This window comes from Mugil cephalus, chromosome 19, assembly GCF_022458985.1.
Source record: "Mugil cephalus isolate CIBA_MC_2020 chromosome 19, CIBA_Mcephalus_1.1, whole genome shotgun sequence".
Lineage (NCBI taxonomy): Eukaryota > Metazoa > Chordata > Actinopteri > Mugiliformes > Mugilidae > Mugil > Mugil cephalus.
The window spans coordinates 7,871,099-7,895,725 of NC_061788.1; the positions used below are offsets into that span (position 1 = coordinate 7,871,099).

At 40.8% G+C, this 24,627-nt stretch overlaps 1 protein-coding gene across 7 annotated transcripts in view; it reads left to right on the forward strand.

Moving 5' to 3' along the window:
* Positions 1 to 24,627, forward strand: part of mapk10 (mitogen-activated protein kinase 10) — a 35,836-nt gene that overhangs the window by 6,198 nt on the left and 5,011 nt on the right. For 2 of the 7 annotated variants that reach the window (XM_047570498.1, XM_047570492.1), the window contains exons 2-13: positions 4,382 to 4,453; positions 5,434 to 5,603; positions 8,764 to 8,893; positions 9,253 to 9,311; positions 9,684 to 9,822; positions 11,410 to 11,575; positions 12,152 to 12,223; positions 16,150 to 16,332; positions 19,399 to 19,523; positions 20,320 to 20,346; positions 21,563 to 21,626; positions 21,779 to 21,856. In XM_047570498.1, coding sequence (XP_047426454.1) covers positions 4,382 to 4,453; positions 5,434 to 5,603; positions 8,764 to 8,893; positions 9,253 to 9,311; positions 9,684 to 9,822; positions 11,410 to 11,575; positions 12,152 to 12,223; positions 16,150 to 16,332; positions 19,399 to 19,523; positions 20,320 to 20,346; positions 21,563 to 21,626; positions 21,779 to 21,856 — 1,285 coding nt within the window. Of the gene's footprint in view, positions 1 to 4,381; positions 4,480 to 5,433; positions 5,604 to 8,763; positions 8,894 to 9,252; positions 9,312 to 9,683; positions 9,823 to 11,409; positions 11,576 to 12,151; positions 12,224 to 16,149; positions 16,333 to 19,398; positions 19,524 to 20,319; positions 20,347 to 21,562; positions 21,627 to 21,778; positions 21,887 to 24,627 lie in introns of all 7 variants that reach the window. The other 5 variants (XM_047570499.1, XM_047570497.1, XM_047570495.1 and 2 more) reach the window with 4 other exon arrangements.

Sequence of the window (24,627 nt, forward strand, 5' to 3'; positions counted from 1 at the left end):
TAAATAGATTCTTTCGATCCAGGCCATGCAATAAGAGACTAATAAGAAGCTTTTCTGCCAGTTGTGTGCAATAAACTACAGAAAACCATTCGATAGCGGATCGTACCAGGCCTAACAACTACTGCTGTGCAGTGGGACTCTGCCTCCTGCTTCTGCAGAGGGATCACTGGTTGGCCTCAGGCATTGTTGTGCCCCTGGAGACAGATGCAACAGAATGATCGAAATAACAAGGACAAGCCACGAAGCATGCACCAGCACAGGAAATTAATGGTCAGTTGTATCCATTATATGCATTAGCTCATTGAAGATCATTTAAATCTCCTTCCTCTTCTTGGAAAACTTAACCTTAGTTTTTTAAATAAAGTATTTAACTTTAAATATGTCTTCAGTTCACTATCTGCTTAAATAAGAATTGGAACCAAGTATTTTCTGTGTATTTCCTTCAAATCTACATCCTTAAGATGTAACCTGTTTACATCACAACAATTCCACGCTCCTGGTCTAAGCTTGGTGTGCGTCTGCTAACTTGGTCCTGCATGAAATCATTTCGACGCAGGCTCTGGGTCCAGTTCAAACTGGAAAGTGCAGCATCACGCGTCAACAGTCAGCTCCAGAAGACAGACACGACATGACAGCGCAGCTAACATCTGCTACAGCGTGTCGATTTTGTACATGTTACCCCTTAACGTCTTACGCCGCCATTTCTCCCTGACGCAACGCTCTGAAAGCGGGACCCGAGGGTCGAGTGGAGGAGGTAGAACTTTCTAAATATTGTGTTCATGTCTTAGAAAAGTTGTGGAGAACTTATTTTGTTCTTTACCTCCGTTGTCCTGAAGTAAATTGTAAGAAAAATATATCGTTTTAGTATGTTTTTTTAAAAAAATGAGGAGCATTTATTACACTCCTGCTAATGGTCTCTCCTTTTAACAACGAGCTGACCTCTTCCGGTAACTCACAGTCCATCACAGCTTACATTCCAGTGCAAGGTTGCAGCTGCGATGCAGTTTCAGACATAAAAATCCATTCCCATATACATTTACTGGAAATTGAGAGGAATTTAAATGTACTCTATGTATTTGTCTTAAAACTCAGATCACTGTCTGCTAATGAAAACAACCTTATTCTGTGGCTTCTTCATCCTCTCAGTGAGCTGCCGTTGCCTTGCACTGATGAGACACATTGTAGTGAGAATGATATATGGGGCGTTTTTAGGAAAGCTGCTGAGTGGAGCTTTAGCTACAACCAGAGCAGCATTTCAAAGCGTGACGACTATCAGCACAATCTGGTTGAGAGGCTCTGAACAAACAACTGCAGGAAGACAAGAAACACATTAATTTAACTTGTAATGAAACGCCAGTGGAACACCATCTTACTCATCATGTGAAACATTTTAAAAAAAAGCCGCAAGTCATAGTAAACGTGCTTGTGAAGCCACTTTGCACCATATATTGTCTTTTATGTTTTACTATAACGTTTGCTCATCTTCTGTAGTAAACTATTGTACGTATGGCCCTGCGCGCAGTCACACACCGAGAAATGATCCAGGAGGCGTTTGAAATATTATACTGCTGCAAAACAAACATTTTGGCCTTTGTGAGATTTAATATCTTATGTACACAGATGGCTGAAGATTAGCGCCACCACAGATGCAGCAAGCTCGGAGTCTGGGCCAATTCAGTGTTGACCTGTCGGATTAATATCAAATATTGTGTGTGCGGGGTAATGCAGAGCCTGTGATGTTAGTCAAGTCACACATACAGATGTGCTGTGGAATTACTTTGATGGTTTGAGGGACGGTAGATGTGGTCCGTCTCATACTCTCGTGCATTCTCTCTTCTTTCATTCCAATGTTTGATGAATGATGTTTTATTATTTGCTGCCTTAAGCCGTATTCGCACTGGATTAGTTTTATCTTAGCCTCTTAAGTCTGTGTTTCATGTGGCACATTCACATGGGATAAACAAACTGTGAGTCTTATTCTAATTTACGTTCCATTGTTATGGCTCTGCTACTTTCCATCTAACTCAACTGTGTGTCATTGACGGTTTTAATGACTTTGCAAATTATAATGGATAATAAAAATATATTTTTTGTACTTTTTATTTATAGGAGAATTATAGTAGGTAATTTGCGGGGTAATTTTTACATTTTTAGAAATCACAGACATGGATGATTCACACGGGATTAAGATCACAGACGTAATTAGAAATTACCAGAGGTCGCCAGGTAAAACGAATGCAAGTAGGGCTTTATTTAATGGCGTTAAGTACGTTGCTTTGGTTCATACATACTCAATGAGAACAGCAGGAATGTGTTCTTAAAGGTTTGTCACTCCCTTCGGATTTAGCATCAACACTGAAGCTTCAGCTTGGCGCCATTAGAGGCCTGGTGGATCTAAACCATGCCGAAAGTTCTAGATATTCTTCCTCAGAACAGTTCTGAGTTTTTTTAAGACGAAGATCTCTCCAAACTGTTTGGGGACATTAGTTTTTTTGCTTTTCTATTATTTCAATGCTCTCATTAATGCAGTTTCTTGGCGTATGCGGGAGGCATGATCATTAGCACTGCGGGAGCTTCATTACCTGGCAAACCCTTGAAGCCAGAGTGATTGTGGGCGAGAGCTGCAGCCCGCCTCGCTCCTGCTGAATGTGGGAGCCGCTGAGGTTCAGAGCTTTCTCTTCTCTATGTTCCACTCAACGTTTTGAACTTCTGACCAAAAAAAAAAAAAAAACAGACCAGAAAATTGCAAACTTTTTCACATTTAAATTTGAACCATTAGCTGCACTTTCACAGTAAAAGCCTCCCAGCTGTGCCAAAATATCACTGCACTGGTATTATGCTAATGGGATTTCTAATAGTACTGGCTCTTTGAAAACATTTTTTTTTTTTTCTGTATTTAAATGTGTTCTTTTGAAACTCCACGTAGTATCTTCTTGGCGTCTGAACTGCGGTATCCCCTGAAGGTAGAAAGTTCAGTTGTTACGTGGTTCGGCTAAGTACATACAGTCTCAAGCAGGATGGCGGAAAAAAGGTAGATTATTTTTACCAGTGATTGTACAATTTTATATAAATTAGAAAAATCACATGTACTTTGCTGCACAACGCATATGTTCTACAAACAATTAATGAGAACAAATATACTGCATATATACATGAGTATTTAGATTCTTTGAAGGACTAGTTTGACATTTTGTGAATTAGGCTTGTTCATTAACACTGTGTGTACACCAAATAAATAAATATGAATCTACAGCCAGCTATTATGTAAAACTGCTATTATCTAAGATTGGGTTTTCACTACATATCAAACAAACAATACATAACAGTGGATTTTCTTGGACAACGCTTTGCTAGCTTTGCTTAATACTAAGCTAATTAGCATCATATTTAACGGACATGGTAACTCATGTAAGTGCGATTCCTACAATGTAAGGCAACGGCCTTATGCAATGAAAGAAAACAAAAAAATAAAGTCTATCACAATTTGTCTTTCACTCCTTCATAACGCCTACGATCCTTGTACTACTCATGTGTTTTGCTGGTGTGTCGGCACTGTTTTGCAATCGCTCCGCTAAACCGCTAGCCTTTTGTTTGTCAGGTGTGTTAAGGTTCTCTGTGGACTTCCGACACTGACGGTGGGGAGTGAATGACTCGTGTTGCAGGTGAAGTTAATAACCTGCAGAAAAACACTTGCTTTTGCTTTTACTGACGTCACACCACAAAAAAAAAAAAAGAAAGAGAGAGAAACTGGCATGTGGGAGGCAAGAGGAGATTGAATTTTCCGTGCTTGTCTGGCGAGGCATGAGCCATGAAATATATCCCCCGACCAGTCACTGTTGATGCAATCTGTATTCCTATGACGCATAGTTCAATTTCTGGGTGGATGCATGTCAGGCTACAGTGTATGTTAAGATACTATGGTATAGATCTAACACAGAAGCACAGATCTATCTTCAGTTTTTCTGTACAAACGCATCGATCATGCTGTTCTGGTAATGATTCAACATATTGGTTTGTTCATATTTATAGAGCGGTGGGTTGTTATTTTTCTCACTCTTATTGAGAAAGATGAGGACAGAGCAGAGGGAGCACAGCAGTTTATTCTCTATGAGGATTCAGTTTCACACCGGTAAAGGTCTAAGTGACTGCAAAGACAAACCTCCAAGAATTTGTCCGTAATGAATTAAACTCCTGTATTGTATATTATTCCCCTTGACGGCCGTTGCAAGCGACTTTGAATGAATCCAGATGTGCATATGTGTTCGGACTGAGTACTGTATATGTTAGAACTCACAGGTCACATCTTGTAAATGATTCATGTTCAAACCACATGTGCGACCACTCACTGTGACTCTGGCTCTCCTCTGTTTGTGTCTTCCAGGTATTTATGAGCAGACATTTCTTATATAACTGCAGCCAACCAGTCCTGGATGTAAAGATAGCCTTTTGTCAGGTGTGTGTTCCTTACAGGTAAAAAAGGTACAGTATTGATTCACTTCCATTCCCCCTTCATTGTTCTACATGTTTTGCTGTTGTTGTGTTTATGTGTGCACAGTAGCAGTTTCTGTTCAGAAATATTAGAAAAAAAATGGCTGATAAACGTAAGTTTATTGCATTTTCTCCAATATTTCATCTGATTTTCTACTTAAGTTCAATGTGTATCTATAACCGAGATCCCCGTTAAAGAGAAAGCAGTAAGTGTCATCATAACTGAAGCTAATTCGGTTTGGTGCTCTTCACTTCCTACAGTGTAAATGCAAATCTCGTTTGAGGATGTAATTTCATAAACTGCAACGTCTGGACCTCCTGTCTGAGTATATGCTTTCCTGCAGGCTATTCCACCGGAGCTCTCCTTTGCATTAGATGTTTGCGTCACACGTGCGTGTCTAGTTTTCTGTTTAACAGCCTCTATAGGTTCCCCTGACCGTGTATTGAAATAATCAGATCACGGGTTTGAATTATTTCTGAGCCCCATGAATGTCTTACATCACCTATATTAATGTCTGTGGTTAAAACTTGCACATTAAAACAGATTTGTTTAGGAGTTGTGCTGTTATTACAGAGTCTGTAATTTACTGATATTTTTGTTTGACTGCTCCTCCCAAGTAATTACAGCCTGATTACTGATTACTGCGTGCACATTGGTGAAAGAATAATGTCTTTAGTTGAGAAAAGACATTAGCGGCGCTGATGTCATTACATGGCTATTAAAGCCTCCATATGGAAATAGTTAAGTTTAAACTCTTTTATTGTGTCGTCTTTACGCTGGTTTGCTACTAATGCATGCTTTGTTGTGAAAACCACCAGTACACTGTAAACCCATACATACTGACAGTTGATTGGTTTGCGTATTTATCGCAGGTTATTAATTTAACGTTAAATGTATAATGTTGAGTGTATTTGATCGCTAACTCTCCTGTTTCCTTAATGCAGGGTTTTGGAAAACAAGTGGATGTGTCATATATTGCCAAGCATTACAACATGAGCAAAAGCAAAGTGGACAACCAGTTCTACAGCGTGGAAGTGGGAGATTCCACCTTCACAGTTTTAAAACGTTTCCAGAATTTAAAGCCCATTGGCTCCGGAGCTCAGGGAATTGTGTGGTAAGTGCTTTTCGTTTTAAGTCCCTTTTTTTTTTTATGTCATATCAAGCTGTTTGATGAGCTTTTATGTAATATTTAATGTGCGATTGTCTTATTTAGCTGTTCGTCGATCATTATTTCTGTGGTTTAATGCTGCGTGAGAGCATTAAGGATGTAGAATATCTGCTTCTTCTTTTCAGTATTTAAGTCTGATGATTTTGTATGGTTTGATTAGGTCTGGTCCGTCACATCGTTTGAAAGCACATCTTGTAGTCGTGTGAGAAATACGATGTTGCAAAATGATGAAAAGCATAAGATCATCAGTAAAAAGGAAAAGTGAATGTTGATATTTTTATTATTTTCTGTGTATTTTGGAGATTTTGCTAAGTATATACAAGCCAACAAGTTAAATGAACAACTAATAAATCAGAATAATTATCCCCCTCCCATCCTGAATAGACTGAAAGTTATTTATTTAAGAAAGTTAAATAATAAATAAAAGTAAGCCAAAAAGACAATTCTTAGAAAATGCATATATTAAAGGACACATTCACTTGAAGACTTGACATCATTGCATTTCGCCGAGATTGAAGGATCTGGGTTCATATGTTTTTTTACAGCGTAGGTTTTATTTAGAGTATGGATGTATGGGTCACAAGAGCCAAACACGACGGGCACTTACGTGAATCCTTAATCCAGATTGCAGTGCTTCTGTTCATTGTAATTCAACTCACGCCTGCCCTGTCAGAATGCAGAGGGATGGCTGCCAAGGCTCCACTTAAAGGAATGCATCTTACAGTCTTCCGATCTATGGGCTGCATTTATGTTAATGTCATGTCACCACGGTGATATACCCGTCTCAGACACCCTCCGTGGGCCGATCCAAGTTGTTTTATGCCGGTGTCCGAAGATTCACCAGCATCTCTCGACACTCCTGCCCTCCACTCGCCCTCTCTCATTGTCCTTCCTTTGCTTCCCATGCCCTCAGTCCTTCTCAACCCATCCGTTCCGAAGCAATTTTGTGCCTTTGCAAAGGAGGCTGTAACGGCTGATGCTGGGGTTGTGCCCATTTGAAGGATATTGTATAGAGATGGATGGCAGAGAGCGCAAATCTAATTTAACCTTCTCTGCTGTGCGCTGCTTGGCTGTGCCCACAGCTGTCGTCTGGTCATATGGTGGGGGTATTACCACCTCAAACCACATAAAACCCCAAAGACTCATGATATCCTGCTGATTGTAGAGCTCAAATGGGATGCAGCATTTAGATGTTAACAAATACGAATTACGAGACCTGTGCATTGGTGCTGGAAGAATGGTTTGGCCGTGATGTGATGATAATAATAGTAATTAAAGTGATTGCTTATTGAACATTATCTTCAACATAATCCCCAACAGATTGACATAATCACATTTACATAAACATCTGTCTGATTTCGCACAGCTAACTGGAAATATGCTCATAATCAGATGTCAATGATCACAAGATTACCGTCAAAAACCAAGTACAAGTAGATATCTGCTTTACTTACACAACGTGGCAATAAAAACTCACTCACTTGCTCACAAACATCCCAATCTGCGCACATCTGTGCCCTCGTGACTCCTGCACCCAGCCGGGATGATCTCTCAGAAGCATCTTAGGAGAGGATGAAGGCTTTAAGTAGTTTAGCTGGTCATGACATCATCTTTCGCTCAGCTCTAAAAGTGATGACTGGTTCAAATTCCCATTGGATCAATGCTTTTATGAAGGCCCCCGCCGTTTTCATGGTCGCACATCATCCCCGGCCTGCAGCCTCCACACAGACATGGCGAGCTGCAGCCATATCCAGCCGCCATCCTGTGATCCAGGCGCAGACGCCTTGGAACTTAATTTGCAGCATCTTGGGGGGGGCGGGGTGGGGTTGAACGGAAAAGGGGAAAACGCGACGTGACATGTTTATGGCTGCTTTTCCTGCACCGCTGGCTCACTGAGAGCGAGCATAAATCGACGCAAGGAGAGCTGAAGTCCCAGGGGTTTGGGATTGTGTTGAGTCAGCGCGCTGCTGTAACGGTCACCAAAATAGTTTGAGCATCAATATTTAAACTAATATTTTAGGAATCCACTTTTAAGCATTCTTTGTTAATAATTGATATTAAATGGGAGAAATCTTTGTTTATACTGTGGAAAAAAACTGTTTGAGATTTTTGGCTTCTTAAAAGAAAATAACTTAGAAGAAACAAGCCTCTTTAAAACCTACATTCATTGAGCCAAGATCCCAGGCAAAACACATTTAGAAGCCCAGTCCAACTGAAAGCCAACCAGCAGGTTAGCAGTCAGCTACCAGCTAGCAACCAACAAGAAGGCACCAGAGAACTAGCCTAGCCAACGACAGTAGACAGTATGCAGCACATCATTGCAGTTTTTAAGTGGTTACTTCTCTTCACCGATGTTTCATTGAGTTACCTCCTGAAGAGGGCTTAACAGTCGGTACATTGACATGGACATGAAAAAAAAAACAAATTATTGCCTTAATCTGACTTTAACTGGACATCTGAACACGTTACTCCGACTAATATGGGAGTTCTCGTTATCCAACTAAGACACCCAATTAATGCGATTGGAAATTGATTACGCGTGTGCACAAGCTCCGTATGAGCCCGGAACAAAAACATCTAAAGAAAGCCATCCGCAGAAAAAAAAAGGTAAACGGAGCAGGTACGAGAACTACCTGAGGGATAGCGCACATATTATCTGCACCATGAGTAGCACGCACATTACGTACAAGATTAAAAAAGCTGGACTATTTCCCAGGACCGCATTCAGAAAGTCGAATTTCAAGCATAGCCCGATTAAGCTGTGCATGTTAACGCACTGAATGAGTTCCAGCGTACTCCATGCTGCCACGTGACTTTCAACCACAGAGAGTAAGCTTAGCCCTTTTTACTGCCATTCAACAAAGTACGCAATTTTGTTGGTCGGGTGTCCGCGCTACCTCTCTCCCTGGAAGGGAAGTGGTGGGATGAGGATACAGAAATCTACGTGTGCAGTATTAAAACACTAATCTGCCTTCTATATCCATGTGTGTTTATTTCCTTGGAGATGTAAAAAAAGTCATCCTTTTTGTTCATCAGACTCACAGAGAATTTTCCAGTCATGAGTGTTAAAGAAGTACTGATCTCTGTGGTTTTTCCACTCCTGCAGTGCGGGCTATGACGCTGTCTTGGACAGAAATGTAGCCATCAAGAAGCTGAGCAGACCCTTCCAGAACCAGACCCACGCCAAGAGGGCATACCGGGAGTTGGTGCTCATGAAATGCGTCAATCACAAAAATGTAAGCGAATTACTTTTAAGCTGTTCCCCAGTCGGTGTCTATCTACAGTATTTCCGACTCCTTTGCTACAAAATGTAGACGAGTCAAGTGTAATGTTGGACCCGTGGTAAATTCCCTGCCTCCAGAAATGAAAAGAAACTAGCAGGAGAGTGAAATAGAGAGCGCTTCAAGGCATCAATGTAATCACCAGCTCCTCTGCCTCTTTTTCTCGCCTTCCACATTAATCCGCGCTTGTTTGCTCCGTCCTCGGTTGGCTCAGGCAGCATTCGCCATGGCCATTACCAATCGTTCATCCACAGTCCATTGTTTTTCCTTCCACTGCTGTGTGCATTTTTAACGTTTATCCTCCTCTCTTTCAGATTATCAGTTTATTAAATGTCTTCACACCACAGAAATCATTAGAGGAATTCCAGGATGTGTAAGTACAGCCTTTCTTTCCTTGCATAATGACACTTTCGTGAAAAATATGAATTTAGCTCATGTGAGAGTAAAAGGAGGGGTCAGATTTAATTATGCATTATGTGCTCATTTGTGAGACTGTAGTGTAGCCGGAGAAAGTACTCTAGGTGTAATCTGAGGCTGCTGGAGGTATCCTGTTCTCATACTGAATGATAAATGAGCGTGTGTTCACTTTTAGAACAATCTCTTGGCAAACAGTACTGCCGAGGGTTTTGTGCGTCTTTGTGTCAAGTTTTTTTTTTATTATTCAGATTGTAGAAGGGTTTCGAGTTATTTTAGTGGATAAAATCCTGAAGCCTGTCAACCACTCGTTAAAATAAATCTTTCTCAGCTACCTAGTGATGGAGCTGATGGATGCCAACTTGTGCCAGGTGATTCAGATGGAGCTTGACCATGAGAGAATGTCCTACCTGCTCTACCAGATGCTGTGCGGTATCAAACATCTGCACTCAGCCGGAATCATTCACAGGGTAAGGAGGTTTTAAGTGTTTGCTGCATCCGGTTTGTGTTCCAGCACCAACTTGTGCCCTGAGGTCAGTAAGGAGCTTTAATTGGGAAACACCTTAGTCACCAATTTAGACATTTCCAACGCAGCTGACCTGGTCAAACGAGACCTATGAAGCTCTAAAATGTCCTCAGGTCTTTGTAAGACTGTGTCCATTTCCACAAGTCTCTTCTGAGTGATCAAGGGTCCTCTAGGGTGTATAGCATGGGTTACACCATGAAAAGCTTTCCTCCGCATGTCATCTGAGGGAAGCGCGTGGCTTTTTATACACACTACAAACCGATCAGTTAAGAGACACATCCCATAAAATAGCCAGTTGCCATTTTTAGACCCTGGTATAAATCGTTTGAGTTTTAGAGGTGCTTGAAAGTTCATTTTGTGACTTTCACACGGAGCTGTGCTTTGGCCTTGTATCCAGCCTTTGAGATAAACCAAGGTGACAGACTTCTGTCTGTAGATTAAAAGGACAGAGGTGGCTTTCATCTGTTAAACTGGTAAAAATACGATGCTCCAAAAAAATAACTTTTACCATCAGTGTATCGCACAGATCAAACAAGAGTAGTCTTTGTTGGTACAACATTAATTCTGTAAGTAAAGTCAATTTACTTTTGCAGATGATGTTGACTCTCAAACGTGGGTTGAAAAACTTACTTTTGCGAGTAAAGTCAACTTGCCATCATCTACAAGTAAATTGACTTTACTTACAGAATTAATGTTGTGCCAACAAAGAGAACTCTTGTTTGATCTGGGGGAGAAAATGATGCAAAAAGTTGCCTTACTTCTTCTTTTTTTTTTTTCAGTGCATGGCTGACTTACAGCTAAAACCCCTTGCTAACCGGTGTTAGCTAAGGGCTAACCGGCGCTAGCTCCGTAAGCTAACGTTATGTAGAGGAAAAAACACATCTATGCTTACTTTAAATTAGTCATTTGGAAACGTTAGCTTGAAGATAATGTTTAATTAAGTATTTTAAAACAACATGCCAACATTAGTTTCACATAAAAAGTCCTTTGAGGCCACTTGCTATTGTTAATTCCAAATTACATCGAGTCACTAGTTATTTTACTTATTAATTTCTACAACCAAATAAAACCAGATAGACTACGGTAATTAACCAACTATATCACTAACATTAACTCTTACCTTAAAGTCCAGTCTCCCACTTTTTCCAATGTTTTATGAGCAAATTGTGAGTTGTGGGGGTCTTCATAAGAAGATTTGTTTAACCACTTACATATGAAAATAAATAAATAAATCAAAATGACTTGTTTTTTTAACAAAACAAAATTTTGGTTTTGGTATTCCCACAGGGTTAATTACGTTAAAATTATTCTTAGATTGACTTTTTTCAGTGTAACTTAACAGATTAATTCTAAATATAAATCTGACTAAATCTACTGAAAGCATCGGATTGGTCCCCTAATTGTCAGCTATGTGTAAACCTTCCATTTTCAACTGTTAACGATGAGTCAGAAAAGCCAAACACTAGCTAACGCCTCTGTCCATGCAAAGTGCATAAATATACACTCACAGTGATCTTTTTTTCCTCTCCAGGATCTCAAACCAAGCAATATAGTTGTGAAGTCAGACTGCACCCTGAAGATCCTGGACTTTGGCCTAGCTCGGACTGCGGGCACCAGTTTCATGATGACCCCTTATGTTGTGACTAGATACTACAGAGCCCCAGAGGTCATCCTGGGAATGGGCTACAAAGAGAACGGTGAGAGTTAATGATGATTTAACGCGTGCATGCATCAGTTTTCTAGTCACATTTAAAGAAGTCTGTTTATTTTGCGCTTTTTATTTGTCAATGCCATGGTCAGCTTTTAGACACACATACCTGCGTTTGTGTAGTTGTGTCATTAAATTACTGTACTTTGGTGTGTAGTGTGAAACCTTATCAACATTTCTTGTTGAGATGCTAGGCTGAGTTAAAGTGTCGGAGGTATGAGTCACAGACTAAAAGCCTCTAGAACATCAACGCATGTGATGTGAATGGCAGTCTGGCTGTGACTCATTAGTCAAATTCTTCCTAAGAATGGAAGCTCGTGGGCTCCACTGGCTTTGAATTGCCTAACACAAGTCAGTCCTGAAAGGCTCTTTTCTTTTTTCCTCTTCTTCTTCTGTTCACTGTCTGTGTGTCATACTAATTTATGTAACAGGCCTCCTCACTTGTTATTTCTTTCTCGCTCGCTGAATAACAGCTAGCTCCTTATCGCTGTCGCCTCACAGTGGATCTCACTAACCTTTGCTTTCCTCCTCTCTTTTCTTCTGCCTCTCACCTCTGTGCGTGCAGTGGATATTTGGTCGGTGGGGTGCATTATGGGAGAAATGGTGCGCCACAAAATCCTTTTCCCTGGCCGGGACTGTATCCTTGTTAACACAAAATGATCTGATGGTAACTCTGTTAAGTTGTTGTGAAGTGTGCTGACAATCATCCATGAAAGTGTTTGTTATTTCAAACACATTAAAGCAATGAAATTAAATAGTATCTGTAGATGTAAAATAGTGACATTTAAGACTTACTTAATGCTGTATATACCAGACCTGATGTTTGCTGTGTGTTACCGAGGTGAACTAAACCACACCTAGCCGGCTCCATAACACATGTTTGTACCTATCTCAGCTTTTAACACCTTTCACAGTAACATCCTGAGCTTTATTTAATCTTGTAATTGTAAACGTGTCTCTGAATATTTAAGTGTGTGCCATTCGGAGTGTTTTTAGAGCGCTACCTGTTGCAGAGAGTTGGGCCATGGGGGGAGGCTCTTTTCAGTAGGGAGGTTTGGTATTCCCCATGCTGCGTCCGTGCACATGTGCACACACGTGAAGTACATCCCGCCACCTGAAAGTGCCTCCATGTGTGAGTCAGGCGGAGTTATTAAGCATTCAGTAATGAATGATTAATATGTTCCCTTTGAGCATCTGTTAATAGCAGCTTAATGGAACTCATTTGGGAGTGTGAGGAAAGTTCAAAGGTCAGAGGTGTAGTCTATTAGCATTTAGTCTTTTTATTTATTTAGTTTTTTTAAAAAGCTATGAAACTAAGACAATGAAAAACAATTTAAAAGGTGACGTGTGGTCTTTCTTGTCGTCAGCTCATCCCATAGAAGGGAAAGCAATGATGTGATCCTGCTAACGTGCCTCAACGTGTCTATAAATTCTAAGCGGGATAGATTTCTTTCATGCGTTTTGCCGGGTGACGTGCTGCCACATTGAGATGGACGCTGTTGTCTATTTTGAGTTAATCCCATGTACCTGCTGCTGTCATGCCCTTTGCCGCATCCGTAGCTGGAAATAGTTCCTGTTGATGGACTGACGTGCTTCTTCTCCTTGTGTCAGGTTGCGTGAATGTGCTCAAAAACTGGCTTGCAGACCCAGCTCCTGCCTTGAAATTAAAGCATATATCTGCGTGTGCGCCTGTAAAACTGTGTGCGGTTTCTTTTTGATGACTTCCCTTCCAAATATACACCGATATTTAGTTCACTAACAGGCTTGCAAAGACCAGAAGAACAAAATAACAAGCCTTCTTCTTCCGCTACAAGCATTCTTGCGTGAGATTAATGGCACGGATGAGAGGTGCTGATGTATTTTTGGTCTTTCTAGTGCAGTAACAGGACCACAGAATATCCGTCCAGTCCTTTAAAATTGTGCCTTCGAGATGGCAGCGAGGAACGCCTGTGTGTCTGAAGGACCTCGTGTTAATACTCCCCTCCATGCACCCCCGAACATGCAGCTCCCTGAAAGATTAATGCTCTGGAAAGCTCGAAAACGCTGCAATGAGCTCAGCAATATCGCACTCCCTCTGTCTCTGCTCGAACATGAAATTCTTATCTTGAGTCGCCGTCCTTTCTTACAGTTGATCGATGCAGTTTAGTCACGCGCTCTTCTGTTAATCTCCTGCTCGTGGATCAGTTCTGGACGGGTACCTTGTTCTCCCTAATCTCAATTCACTTCATTTCACCCTCAAGTATTGACCTTGCTGAAGTTATCTGCGCCTTCTTGAGCGTCTGTCAAAAGATGATTTAGAGTGGGGTTTTTTTTGTTGTTTTGTTTTTCCTGCAGGGACCGGTCACAGCGTAGTGAACCTTACTGGTTGTTGGACGATGGATTAGTGCAGCAGCGTGCCAAATATGTAGTTATGGATGTTGTATAGGCCGGGGGGAAAACTCACAGGGATGTGACGGCACAGCATCGCACTGAAAAAAATAGCCATCATTAGGAATATCTCACAGATCATGGTTTGTCATTTAAACACGATACAGAGTGAATAAGGTGGGGTGAGATGAACATTTCCTGAATCCCACAGTCATGACATCAGAGCAGGGGTCTTCAATGTTTTTCAGGCGAAACTGATGTAGAGATTTAAATAGGGACAAATAATATGGAAAATATGTTCTATATTAAATTTGGCCTGATGCTTTTTATAATTATACATTATTATTATCATTCAGTACTGAGCTATCCCTTATCCCTTTACTAAAATATGTTGGATTTATGTTAATGTGCATTTAAAGAAATTTAAATATGTGGGGGAAAATTAGTAAATGTATAAAAAATGTCTAATCAACCAAAGACTTTGCGACCCGCCTGCAGCACCTCCGCAGACCCCCTTTTGAAGACCTATGCAGCTTTAGCTTTCATATATATTCTAGTTGAGGGGAGTAAATGATGGAAAAGAGACAAGCTATATTTCTTTCAGGAGTTATTGCAGGGATGCTGGCAGTTCTCAGCAAATTTAAAAATTGTGAGTCTTGCCAAATCCCACAGGGAGGGCAGTGCTTGCAAAGATGGCCACTCAACAGTTTGGTTCTTTGGCAGTAAATGGTTCAGCAGCTAGCAAAGGCCACTGTTCATTTTTTATGAAAATAAACTGACTCATTCAGTGTCATCTTCATCACGTAGATTTCATTTCAGGTGCAGCTAATAAATAAATCAGTGGCTCATTGTGTGCGATGAATTAAACATTTTTTTAATTAAACCATTCTTGTTATTATACTACAAGTTCAATCGAAATCATGATTAAAATTACATCACTAATTTTACTCATCTGTCTTTTATGTGTCTGAATGCAGACGTCCCTGAGCCGCTGCATTTCATAGGAATGTCTTAATCGCTAGCTAAGTGGCTGTTCCGCAGTTTGAAAAACTATTCTCGATATGAGGACCTATGGGAACAATTTGCAGCTTTATCAAAATTGCCCAAAGATGGAGGCCAGTACTTCCCCATGTACCAAGGCTTTGGCTGCGATAAGACCAAACTGAGGAGCAAGATGATTTCTAACAGAAACACCTACCAAACGCTGTAGCTGAACACGGTAGAAAGAATTCTCTTTATATATTTTCAGGACGTCCCCAATTGCCCCAATGGAGAAACTGCCTGTGGTTTTGGTGTTTCCACTACACTAGGCTCCTCAGAAAGTTCCCTGTCCTGAAGGGAAAGTTGCCTACAGTGGCTAATGTATCAAATTCCAGTATGAATGTGAATCTACTCAAATAGAGAGATTATTTGAGTTACATTAATCAGGTGTCACCAACTTGACAACGTGTGTGTGTGTGTGTGCTTGTGCCTGTATGTGTGTTTGTGAGCCCAGTGGACATGTGGTCAGTCGGCTGCATCTTTGGAGAGGTGATAAGAGGGACGGTGCTGTTCCCTGGGACGGACCGTATCCTTCCGACCTTCCAGCCGTCAACCCAGTGTACGTAGCAGCAGGAAGCCCGCGGCATTTTGTTGAGACCTCTTCAGTTGAGCGATGCCCCATTTGAAGAGGGTGAGTAATTCCAAACACTGGGGAGGATCATGCTTTTTGGCGCAGAAACGCTGCGCTGTTTGAGCGAATTCAACTGTTTGGTGAAGAGCCGGGTAAGAGCCTTAGTGGATGAAAAAAAAAAATAGAAATGCTTCAAAGGGCATTGGGTGGATCATGGCCAATGTGCAATGGAGACAAAGCGGAGGAGGGGAGTTCCAGAAAAATAAAGTAATAGGGAGTCTTTGGTGAACCTGGCAGCTCATCTGACACTCAGAGGGAAAACAATGGGAGGTGAAGGGGTGGTTTGAGTGTGTGGAGTGGTAAGAGATATAACAACTTTTTTGTCAAAGTCAGGAGGTTCAAGATCAGTGACCGATTTTCTTTATTAAGTGTTTCTTATTGAGCTTGTAGGCTTTCCACGGTGCTTATGTTCTATATGAAATCAGCTACACTGCAGTTACACTGAGCGGACAGCGAGGCGCGCAGGATGACAGTATGCTACGTATTCCAGACGCGTTTGCCTTAATCTCTACCCGCCGCACCAGACATTGACCAGTGGAACAAGGTGATCGAGCAGCTGGGCACGCCCTCGCCAGAGTTCATGAAGAAGCTTCAACCCACAGTGAGGAACTACGTGGAGAACCGGCCAAAGTACGCGGGCCTCACCTTCCCCAAGCTCTTCCCCGACTGCCTTTTCCCCGCCGACTCTGAGCACAACAAACTCAAAGGTGAGAACCTGCACGTCCATTTAAATTGGCCCAGCCTGGTGCCGGCATTTGGATTTGATTTCCAGTCAGAGAAATGAGAATTACGCGCTTTAATCTCTGTTATCTGCTTGTCCTTTAAAGCTGTGTCGCTTCTCTGACTGCAGCACGGGTTTAGTTATATTTTGATTGCACCGTTTTCTATTTTATTTTACTAGATAATACTTTATTTTGTCTTTCTTTTTACTTTTAAGAGTGTTCTTTTATGCGCAACTGAGCTACTGTGACCAAGGAATTTCCCTTGGGGATCATTGAAGTATGTCTAAGTTGAGATGATGGTGTGACTACGATGCTGCTCCTCCTCTTTCCATCACTGCCAAACAGTTTGATCGTCACGGTGCAACTCCAAATCGAATTTCCCTCATAAACATTTTGTGGCGTGGAAAATTCGGGCTATAAATGTGTTTTAGACGTGAAATCAAATACTTGTCTTTGCATCCATTTTTTGTATCGCACCAAAACACAATAACAATAAAGAGTTGACCTCATAATGGCCAAAATACAAGATGTATCTGAACTGGAGGGTCACAGTAATACAAAGATAATCGTTTTTTGTTTTTTTTTACATATATTATGAGGATGTTACAGTTCAAAAATCACAACGCCTGATATAAATGTGTCCATTAAAGTTTTATTACATTAAATATATGAGCTGTAGCTACTTCGACAGTGTAGCTGTGGTTGCTTAGTAATGTGTCTATCCTAGTTATACTGTCCTTATTTAATAAGCGGCACATCGTGTCCTCATTTTAATTTGTCCAAGACTTCCAAACTAATAACATTTGTGTCAGCTGTAGTTATCGCACTGCTAATTTCAATGATGTTTGCTTGTCAACCGTAGACTGTAAATACAGACGGACCTCAAAAGTGAGCTCCCCCTAGTGACTGACTGCAGTATAGGTCATATAAGCTCCCTCTCCTCCATGATAGCGGATGGGATTTGCTAAACTAAAACACTAAAATACATTTTTTTTTCAAGGATGATTTCTGACATTTTAGGTAGTTACTTAGGATAATGTTGATGTATGTTCAAATGTCAATTTTTTTTGGATAAGTTTCGTTTTAGCTATTTGATGTTATAGAAACGGGATGTGACAGTAGTTAAAATAAGAACAGTGCATAATCAAACATTTCCTTATAAGTGGTGGAGGTAGAGCAGAGCGTAGCGTTAATTAAATGAAATATATGGTGTGGTTATTGATATCGCGGCTCCACGTGGCTCGCCCATATTCCTGGGAAAATCAGCAGATCAGTCGGTTTGGCCAATGCAAGGAAGTGGGGACACATATACACATATTTATATACAGTCTATGATGCCAACACTCAACCTTGCTGTCTCAGCCGAGCAGTGAAAGAGAAGAGAATCCTCCCTACGAAATACAACATAATGTACTTTTCCTGTTTGCTGCTACATCAAAGCTTTAACATTCTCATGAATCACTTTTTGTATTTGAGCCGCTCCCTGCTGCATTGACAGCAGTGATGAGGGAGAGAAAGAGACAGTGAGATGGCGTGAGACTGGGATGGAAGTGCTTCTATTCTGTATGTTTTGTAGTGTGACAGGTGGAAACTGAGTCAGACACGAGAGAGACATCCTCTGGGCTTTGGTTATTCTGAACTAGAGGAGGAGGAGGAGGAGGAGGAGGAGGAGACAGAGGGCACAGAAGGATCGAGAAGAAGATAAGGATAATAGAGATGCATTCAGGAGCTATTTTATAGATTTAAAACATTTTCTCATTGATGCTTAGGCAGGGTTGCACCCAGCTTTCTCTTTTTTTTCCTCTTTCCGTCTTTCTTTCCCTCTTCACGGCTCAGCTTCTTTCTGATGCTGCAGAGCTATTTATAGCGAAGGTCAGTGTGTGTAGGAGACGGATGGTGTTTGGTTTAAGGGTTCTCGATTTCAGATCAGTGCAAGAGGGCCTGAGGGCGGAGAGACCGGCCAGCTGAGTGACTGGTGATGAATTTTTGCTTCGTAGATGCCGGATGTTTCAAAACGCACGCGCTCACATTTCAAATGAGAAGCCAGCAGCGGGAGCGGTTGATACTCGGAAAGCGCTAAGACCTATTTTCTTATCAGAAGCAGATAAATGGGACAAGGCAGAATTTTAATGAGGAAATCAATCCGCTAATGCTATTTTTATCGGTTCATCTACGGATTCTGTGTCTTGTTTTGTCCAAAATATTTTAAAAAAAAAAGAGAAAACTGAGAGTTGTTGTTACAAGAGACCCCTGATTAGTTATATAGAAGGTATGCATTGACGTCACTGTCACCTGGGGCCACGCCCCCCTGAACGGCAAAAATCATGGTGAAATGTATCAGTAAATACAATGAGACCAGGAAAAATGTGGATTATCAGATCAAATTAAGGTCAATTGGACTCAACAGTGATCCATATGAACTAGCATGGATTGCGAAATGTGGATTAGCCTCAGTTTCAGTTAGTTTACGTTAGTTTTAGCTCATTTCAGTTACGATAAATGTAGCTAAATAAAAGATGCTAACGCTAAGAGACTTTACTGAGAAGTAACGTTAGCCATACAAAACTGTAGCGTCCGACCGGAAGTTAATAGGATGACGAGGAGTGATCACAAATATTCCGTTTATTATTTTATTGTTATTTATTATTGGAACTGTAATAGTTACTAAATGCGCCAAAACAACAAGGTCAACAAATTTATCTGACGTAACTTAAGAAGTAACTTAAGTTAACTATGACTTCATCAAGTATAAACAGCTCTACACATTTTTGTTTTTACATTAATTTTGTAATTTAGATGCTATTAAAGCCTGTGATTCAAGCTAATGCTGCTAATCTCCATGCTCAACTGACACTCTTTGCGCTCAGTGGCCGTAACCATGGAGACTTCGCTTACTTCGCCTGCTGTGACGTCACACACAGACCCTGTAACAAGCCACAAGATCAAAATAAAACCTTAACACCGTGTAAAGCTGCGACTATTCGGGCTTCGCTCTCATCCTCCTTTTCTGCCTAGTTACTCAATAGATACTGTCTGTGTTTACAATCGCAGCGAGCCAGGCCAGAGACCTGCTGTCTAAGATGCTGATCATCGACCCCGCTAAGCGGATATCGGTGGACGAGGCCTTACAGCACCCCTACATCAACGTGTGGTACGATCCAGCCGAGGTGGAGGCGGTGAGTAGGCCACCGCCGGATGTATTGATCCCGAGCACAGTCCTGTCTGTCTGCGTCTGATTGGTCAGCTCTGTTTACTCGTCAAAGACTCCCCCTCATTTTATTTATTTATTTTTTTAAAAACATAAACAGTTGTAGTATTCTGAAAACGCTGGGTCAGCTGCATTTACAATTCTGTTTTATATTTAACCTTTGTTTTTGAGTTTTTAGTTGACATCTCATTTTCATTTTTACTCATCGTTTATGGTTTTATTTATTTTTATTTATTTTATTTTGAGTTTTTGAATATGTCGTCTTTTTTAGTAAATTCGGCTGCCACACCGTGACTCACACGTGCATCGTCCCGTCTTTTTTTTTTTTTAAAGTAAGAGGTGGTGGTGTTTCTGGATTGATTTGGTGAAGTCTTAACGTCTTCATCGGCGCCTCATTAGCATGAGGTGACGGCGAGATCGGGAAGAAAAGAAAAAAAAAAGCCATCTGCAGCTCGATGATAAACATGTACAGATACCACTTGCAGCAATACTCTAACGAGTGCATGACCAGCTGATTGAGTTTCAGAGCCACTCTCCGAATTGCCCTGCTGGTTGATAGCAGCATTTTTACATACACCTCCATTGTAGCTGTTTTTAGACCGATTTCATGACTGTGCACTTGTCTAGCTGTCCAGTTGTTGTTGGTTTTTATTGATGCTACTGTTGTTAGAGTTGATGTAGTGTGTGTAATATGGCTGTGAATGGCATCTCAACACATGTTCTGCTGTTTTCCCCTTCTCTAATGTCATCTCATGCTGATGAAGGCCAGAGATCTCATCCAAATATCCATGGTAAATAACAACCGCCCTGCATCGAAGTGATCCGTTCAGTGTAGACTCAATGAAAGAAGATATTTGGGCACTTTTTGTCCGGCAATGTCAATCCTTGAAGATTCCCTCCTGACATGTGTGAAGAAACCTAATAATTAAAAAAAAAAGCAGGAGCTGTAAATGTCACTCAAAATACATCTGTATGTCCTTTTTCATTGAGATACCTACAACCTTTTTGTCTATGTTAAGGAGTTTATAAAAGCTGCATATGGCAGCAGCAAAGCACTAGTTCCAAAGTAGCTGCACGTTATTAATCAGATTCTAGGAGGATTTTCCTACTATTTTAATAATTATATAACGTTAAACTCTGCACACAAGATGATCCTTTCAAAGTAAAATGCAATCTTTGAAATAGAATACCAACTTTAACTATAAGACATACCTATCAGGTGAAAAAGGTGCATATCCTCTATGTGCAAATCCAAAAGAATGCATGTAATTCATCTTAGAGAAGTAATATCTACCTGATATTGGAAATCCAATTTGACAAATCCAATTTGACAGCACCTCACTCCACTTCTCGACATTACAAATGGATGCGGGTGTCGCGCTGCGGCCGCTAACAAGCGCTGACCCCATACAAGTTATAAACAGAGAGGTTTATGGGTGGTCCCGTCGCCTGCACTCACAGAGAGGGGCAGAATTATGGCGTCGGAGTCAGGGGCAGAATCACTGCATGGGTGGCAAGAAGGCCCGACCGGATGCCTGGCTGCATATTTGTGTCCCGGAAGATGAAATGACAGTCCGATATGTGAGAAGGACGTGGACACTTTAAATGTTTTCTTACCTCACCGTCTGACACTGATCGTAAAAGGTCTGAGGTATTTTCATACAATGTGTGTGTGTGTGGAAGTGGGGGGAAGAAAAGTATTAGCAGACTGTTTCACATGTTAAATAAAGTATAGTCATTAATTTACGTTTTTTCTTTTCTTCATAATCCACACCCTGCATGTTTTTTTTTTGTTATTGTTGTTTTTTCTTTACATGTTAAAACTATGCAGATGCTTTGGTGTCGTTTCACGTGCAGATATTTTTTTCATCCCCATGTTTTCTTACTAATTTATTAACAATTTTAATCTTGTTAAATCACTGTAATATAAACTTGTGTTAACTTGTTGTGGGCCGGGTTGTATTAGCTGATTTGTTACCAAAATGGAGTGTGCTCTCTGCCCTTTAGCCTCCACCTCAGATCTACGACAAGCAGCTGGATGAGAGAGAACACTCCATTGATGAATGGAAAGGTGAGTACTGTTCACATTAATCAAAAAAAAAAAGAGAAAAAAGGTAACAACTGTTAACAGGAAGGCACCGAAATGATGTAAGTATTTGTTTAAGTCTTGCCTTGATCTTCGCCATTGCTGATTGTATTTTGTATATTTCTGCGCTTCGGCAGAACTAATCTACAAAGAGGTGATGAACTTTGAGGAGAGAACGAAGAATGGCGTTGTGAAGGGACAACCTTCACCTTCAGGTACTCTCAGTGCATAACCCTAATCGATCTGTAAGTGAATTTACTACAACCTTACTGGAGTCCCCCCCACCCCCAACCCCTTTGTAAATAGAGCAACCCATTGTGCTGTTGACCATGTGTCTCTGTCCCTTGCATCTCAACATGAATGTTGTTAAGTATATTTGTAAAACGGTATTAATATGAAACAGCTAAGAAGTAATTGTAATTTCCTATGTTGGAATATTTACTTGCAAATGCTGCCCTTTGATGACTGATAGAATATTTACTTGCCAATGCTGCCCTTTGATGACTGTCTATGTGTATGTGTACATGTATGACATATCATAATTTAAGGTTTGGGGTCTTTGGGGTCCATCCCAGGAAATGTCAGTCTTCAGCTGCAGCTGACATTTTATGCTGGAAGGTTCTCTGTGAATGCTGTTCTCATGATCCGCCCCAGGGTGGCAGTGTTGAGTCATGTTATCACACTGACCAGAAAAGCCATGAGAAAAACAGTTTATTGCTAGAAACAGCAGTCATCTGCTGATCAGGGGAGGTGACGTCTTTATGTGTGAACAAATGCACATCTGAACTATGAAATAATTCTCTCTGCCGGTTTCCTGCAAACCACGAACAAACCAATGAATAGAAAGCTTCCTCTTGCAGAGAGCTTCAATCGACCCTTTTCAGCTGATCCGAAAATGACAGCATTCAAACTCTGCCGTTCTCAGTTTGGATTTGCACGAACAAAAAATGCTATAAAGAGAATGTATTTGGCGCATTTGCACCCATAAAACAGCAGCTTTCTTTAATCTTCCCCTTGTCGCCTTTTTGCAAATTCACGACCTCCATCTTTCTTACTCTTTCCATCCACTTGTAATTAAACGGATGAGCTGGCCTGTTGCATCTGATGCTGAGCGTATCAGACGCAGTGCAGGAGCTGCAGACGGCAGTGTTTTACTGCAGCAGGAGAACAGAAGGGCTGAGAGTACGCAGTCAGAACCATCTTTGATGGAGATCGTATCACTACAGTTCTATAGTATTTGACACTGTGTATCTGTATAATCTAAATTATTCTAAATAACCAAAACCAAACACAAAATATGAGACTGTGAAAGCCCTCCCTAAAATTAGAATTCTGGTTTAATTTTCTGTTTAACAACACTTTGTCAAGGTAAAACATTTAAAGTTGCGCTCTAATTCCATCAGAAACCATTATTTATTTCTGATGACGTCAACCCTGAAGTGCAGCGACTGCTAATCCTGCTTTTTTTGCTCCGTTTTATTTTGTGTGTTCCTGCTGGTCCCCATTAAGCAATTACGTCTCACGGAAAACAGACACTAACAGCGGATTCACAATTTGCATATACTCTTCATGCATAAATTGCTGCGCTCAAACTCTTCCCAGCATCGACTCAGAACCTTGTTTTGGTGCAGACGACGGAGAAAATTGCTTCATGAACGTGTATTATCGGGAAGAATGGTCCGTGCTGACAGACAGAGAGGATCCGCAGAGTTGTTGTATAGCTGCTGGGCTTCATTTGCTGTAGAGACGTGTGCTCTTATAGGCACCGCTACGTCAAATTAGTCTCCGAGAAGCTAACACCAAATCACATATGGATAAGTGTCCAAAACATAAAAGCACTGATTACATTTGATTTCATGTATTTTTCTTTTAGAATATCTAACAATTCAATGGTGACTCTAAATTAGCTGTAGGTGCACATGTGAATGCTTGTTTGTCTTTCTGTGGTGACCTGTCCCGGGCTTACCTCCCCCTTTGCCAAATGCCAGCTGTTATGCGCAATTCTCTCCAGGATAAGTGGTGATGGATAATGGAGGGATAATGGATGGTTTATTATTAGATTGAATTAAGAGCTCTTTCATAAGGCCTCAAAAAGGCTTACTGCCTTGTAACTTCAAAAAAGGTCAATATGAGAAAACTGGATTAAAGACTGACTAAAAAAATAACTTTATTTATGCCAGTAACATAAAATACGTATATATAGTATGAGTCTATATAATAATGTGTAAATGGATCCTTTGTTTGCCTTACGTCTGCTGACAACAAGAGATCCTAGCCTTTGTCAAGTCCTGCCAGTTCCCAAAGAGAAAAACCTGAAAACCAGCACACGTAGCACTGAAACTCATAATTGTGATTCTTGAAAAATATATAGACCCCTTCATGGTTTGTAAACAATGTGGCGTTTTTTAAGGGGCGGGGCTTAACCGGATGCCAAACATCTCAAACACTATAGCCTGTAAACGGAGGTTAGCATGTTTCAGTGGACTGTTTTGGCATGAATGGAAGAGGAAAACACATATTTTAGAGAATGTATTAATACACTCACTCCCCGAGACCATGAGTGTTATTTTAAAAAGTTGACTCTGACTGATAGGACTAACGTTATATTCATGGACTATTTGACCAAAGGGGACAAAGTCTGGTCTGTCCTTATCAAGTGAAGCCTCCCCAACATAGTTACTACAAGAAGTAAGTGGAACCCCTGTGGAGGGTAAAGTAGTAAATGCTAATACTGTTTGGACACGCAAGTAACATTGCGTTAGCTCGCGGTTAGCATTAGCATTAACGTGTAACGAAAATCCCCTAAATAATGATGAACTTAATGTAATATCAGTCACGATTTATTCTATTCCATAACATTATCCAGGCTGAAACTGACGATGCATTATATTAACCTTATCTGATAAGAAGTGTGTTGTTGATTGTTGTCACTCCAATCCTTTCTTTTAATCTCCAAAGCCAAACCAAAGTTGTCTACGACTGGTAG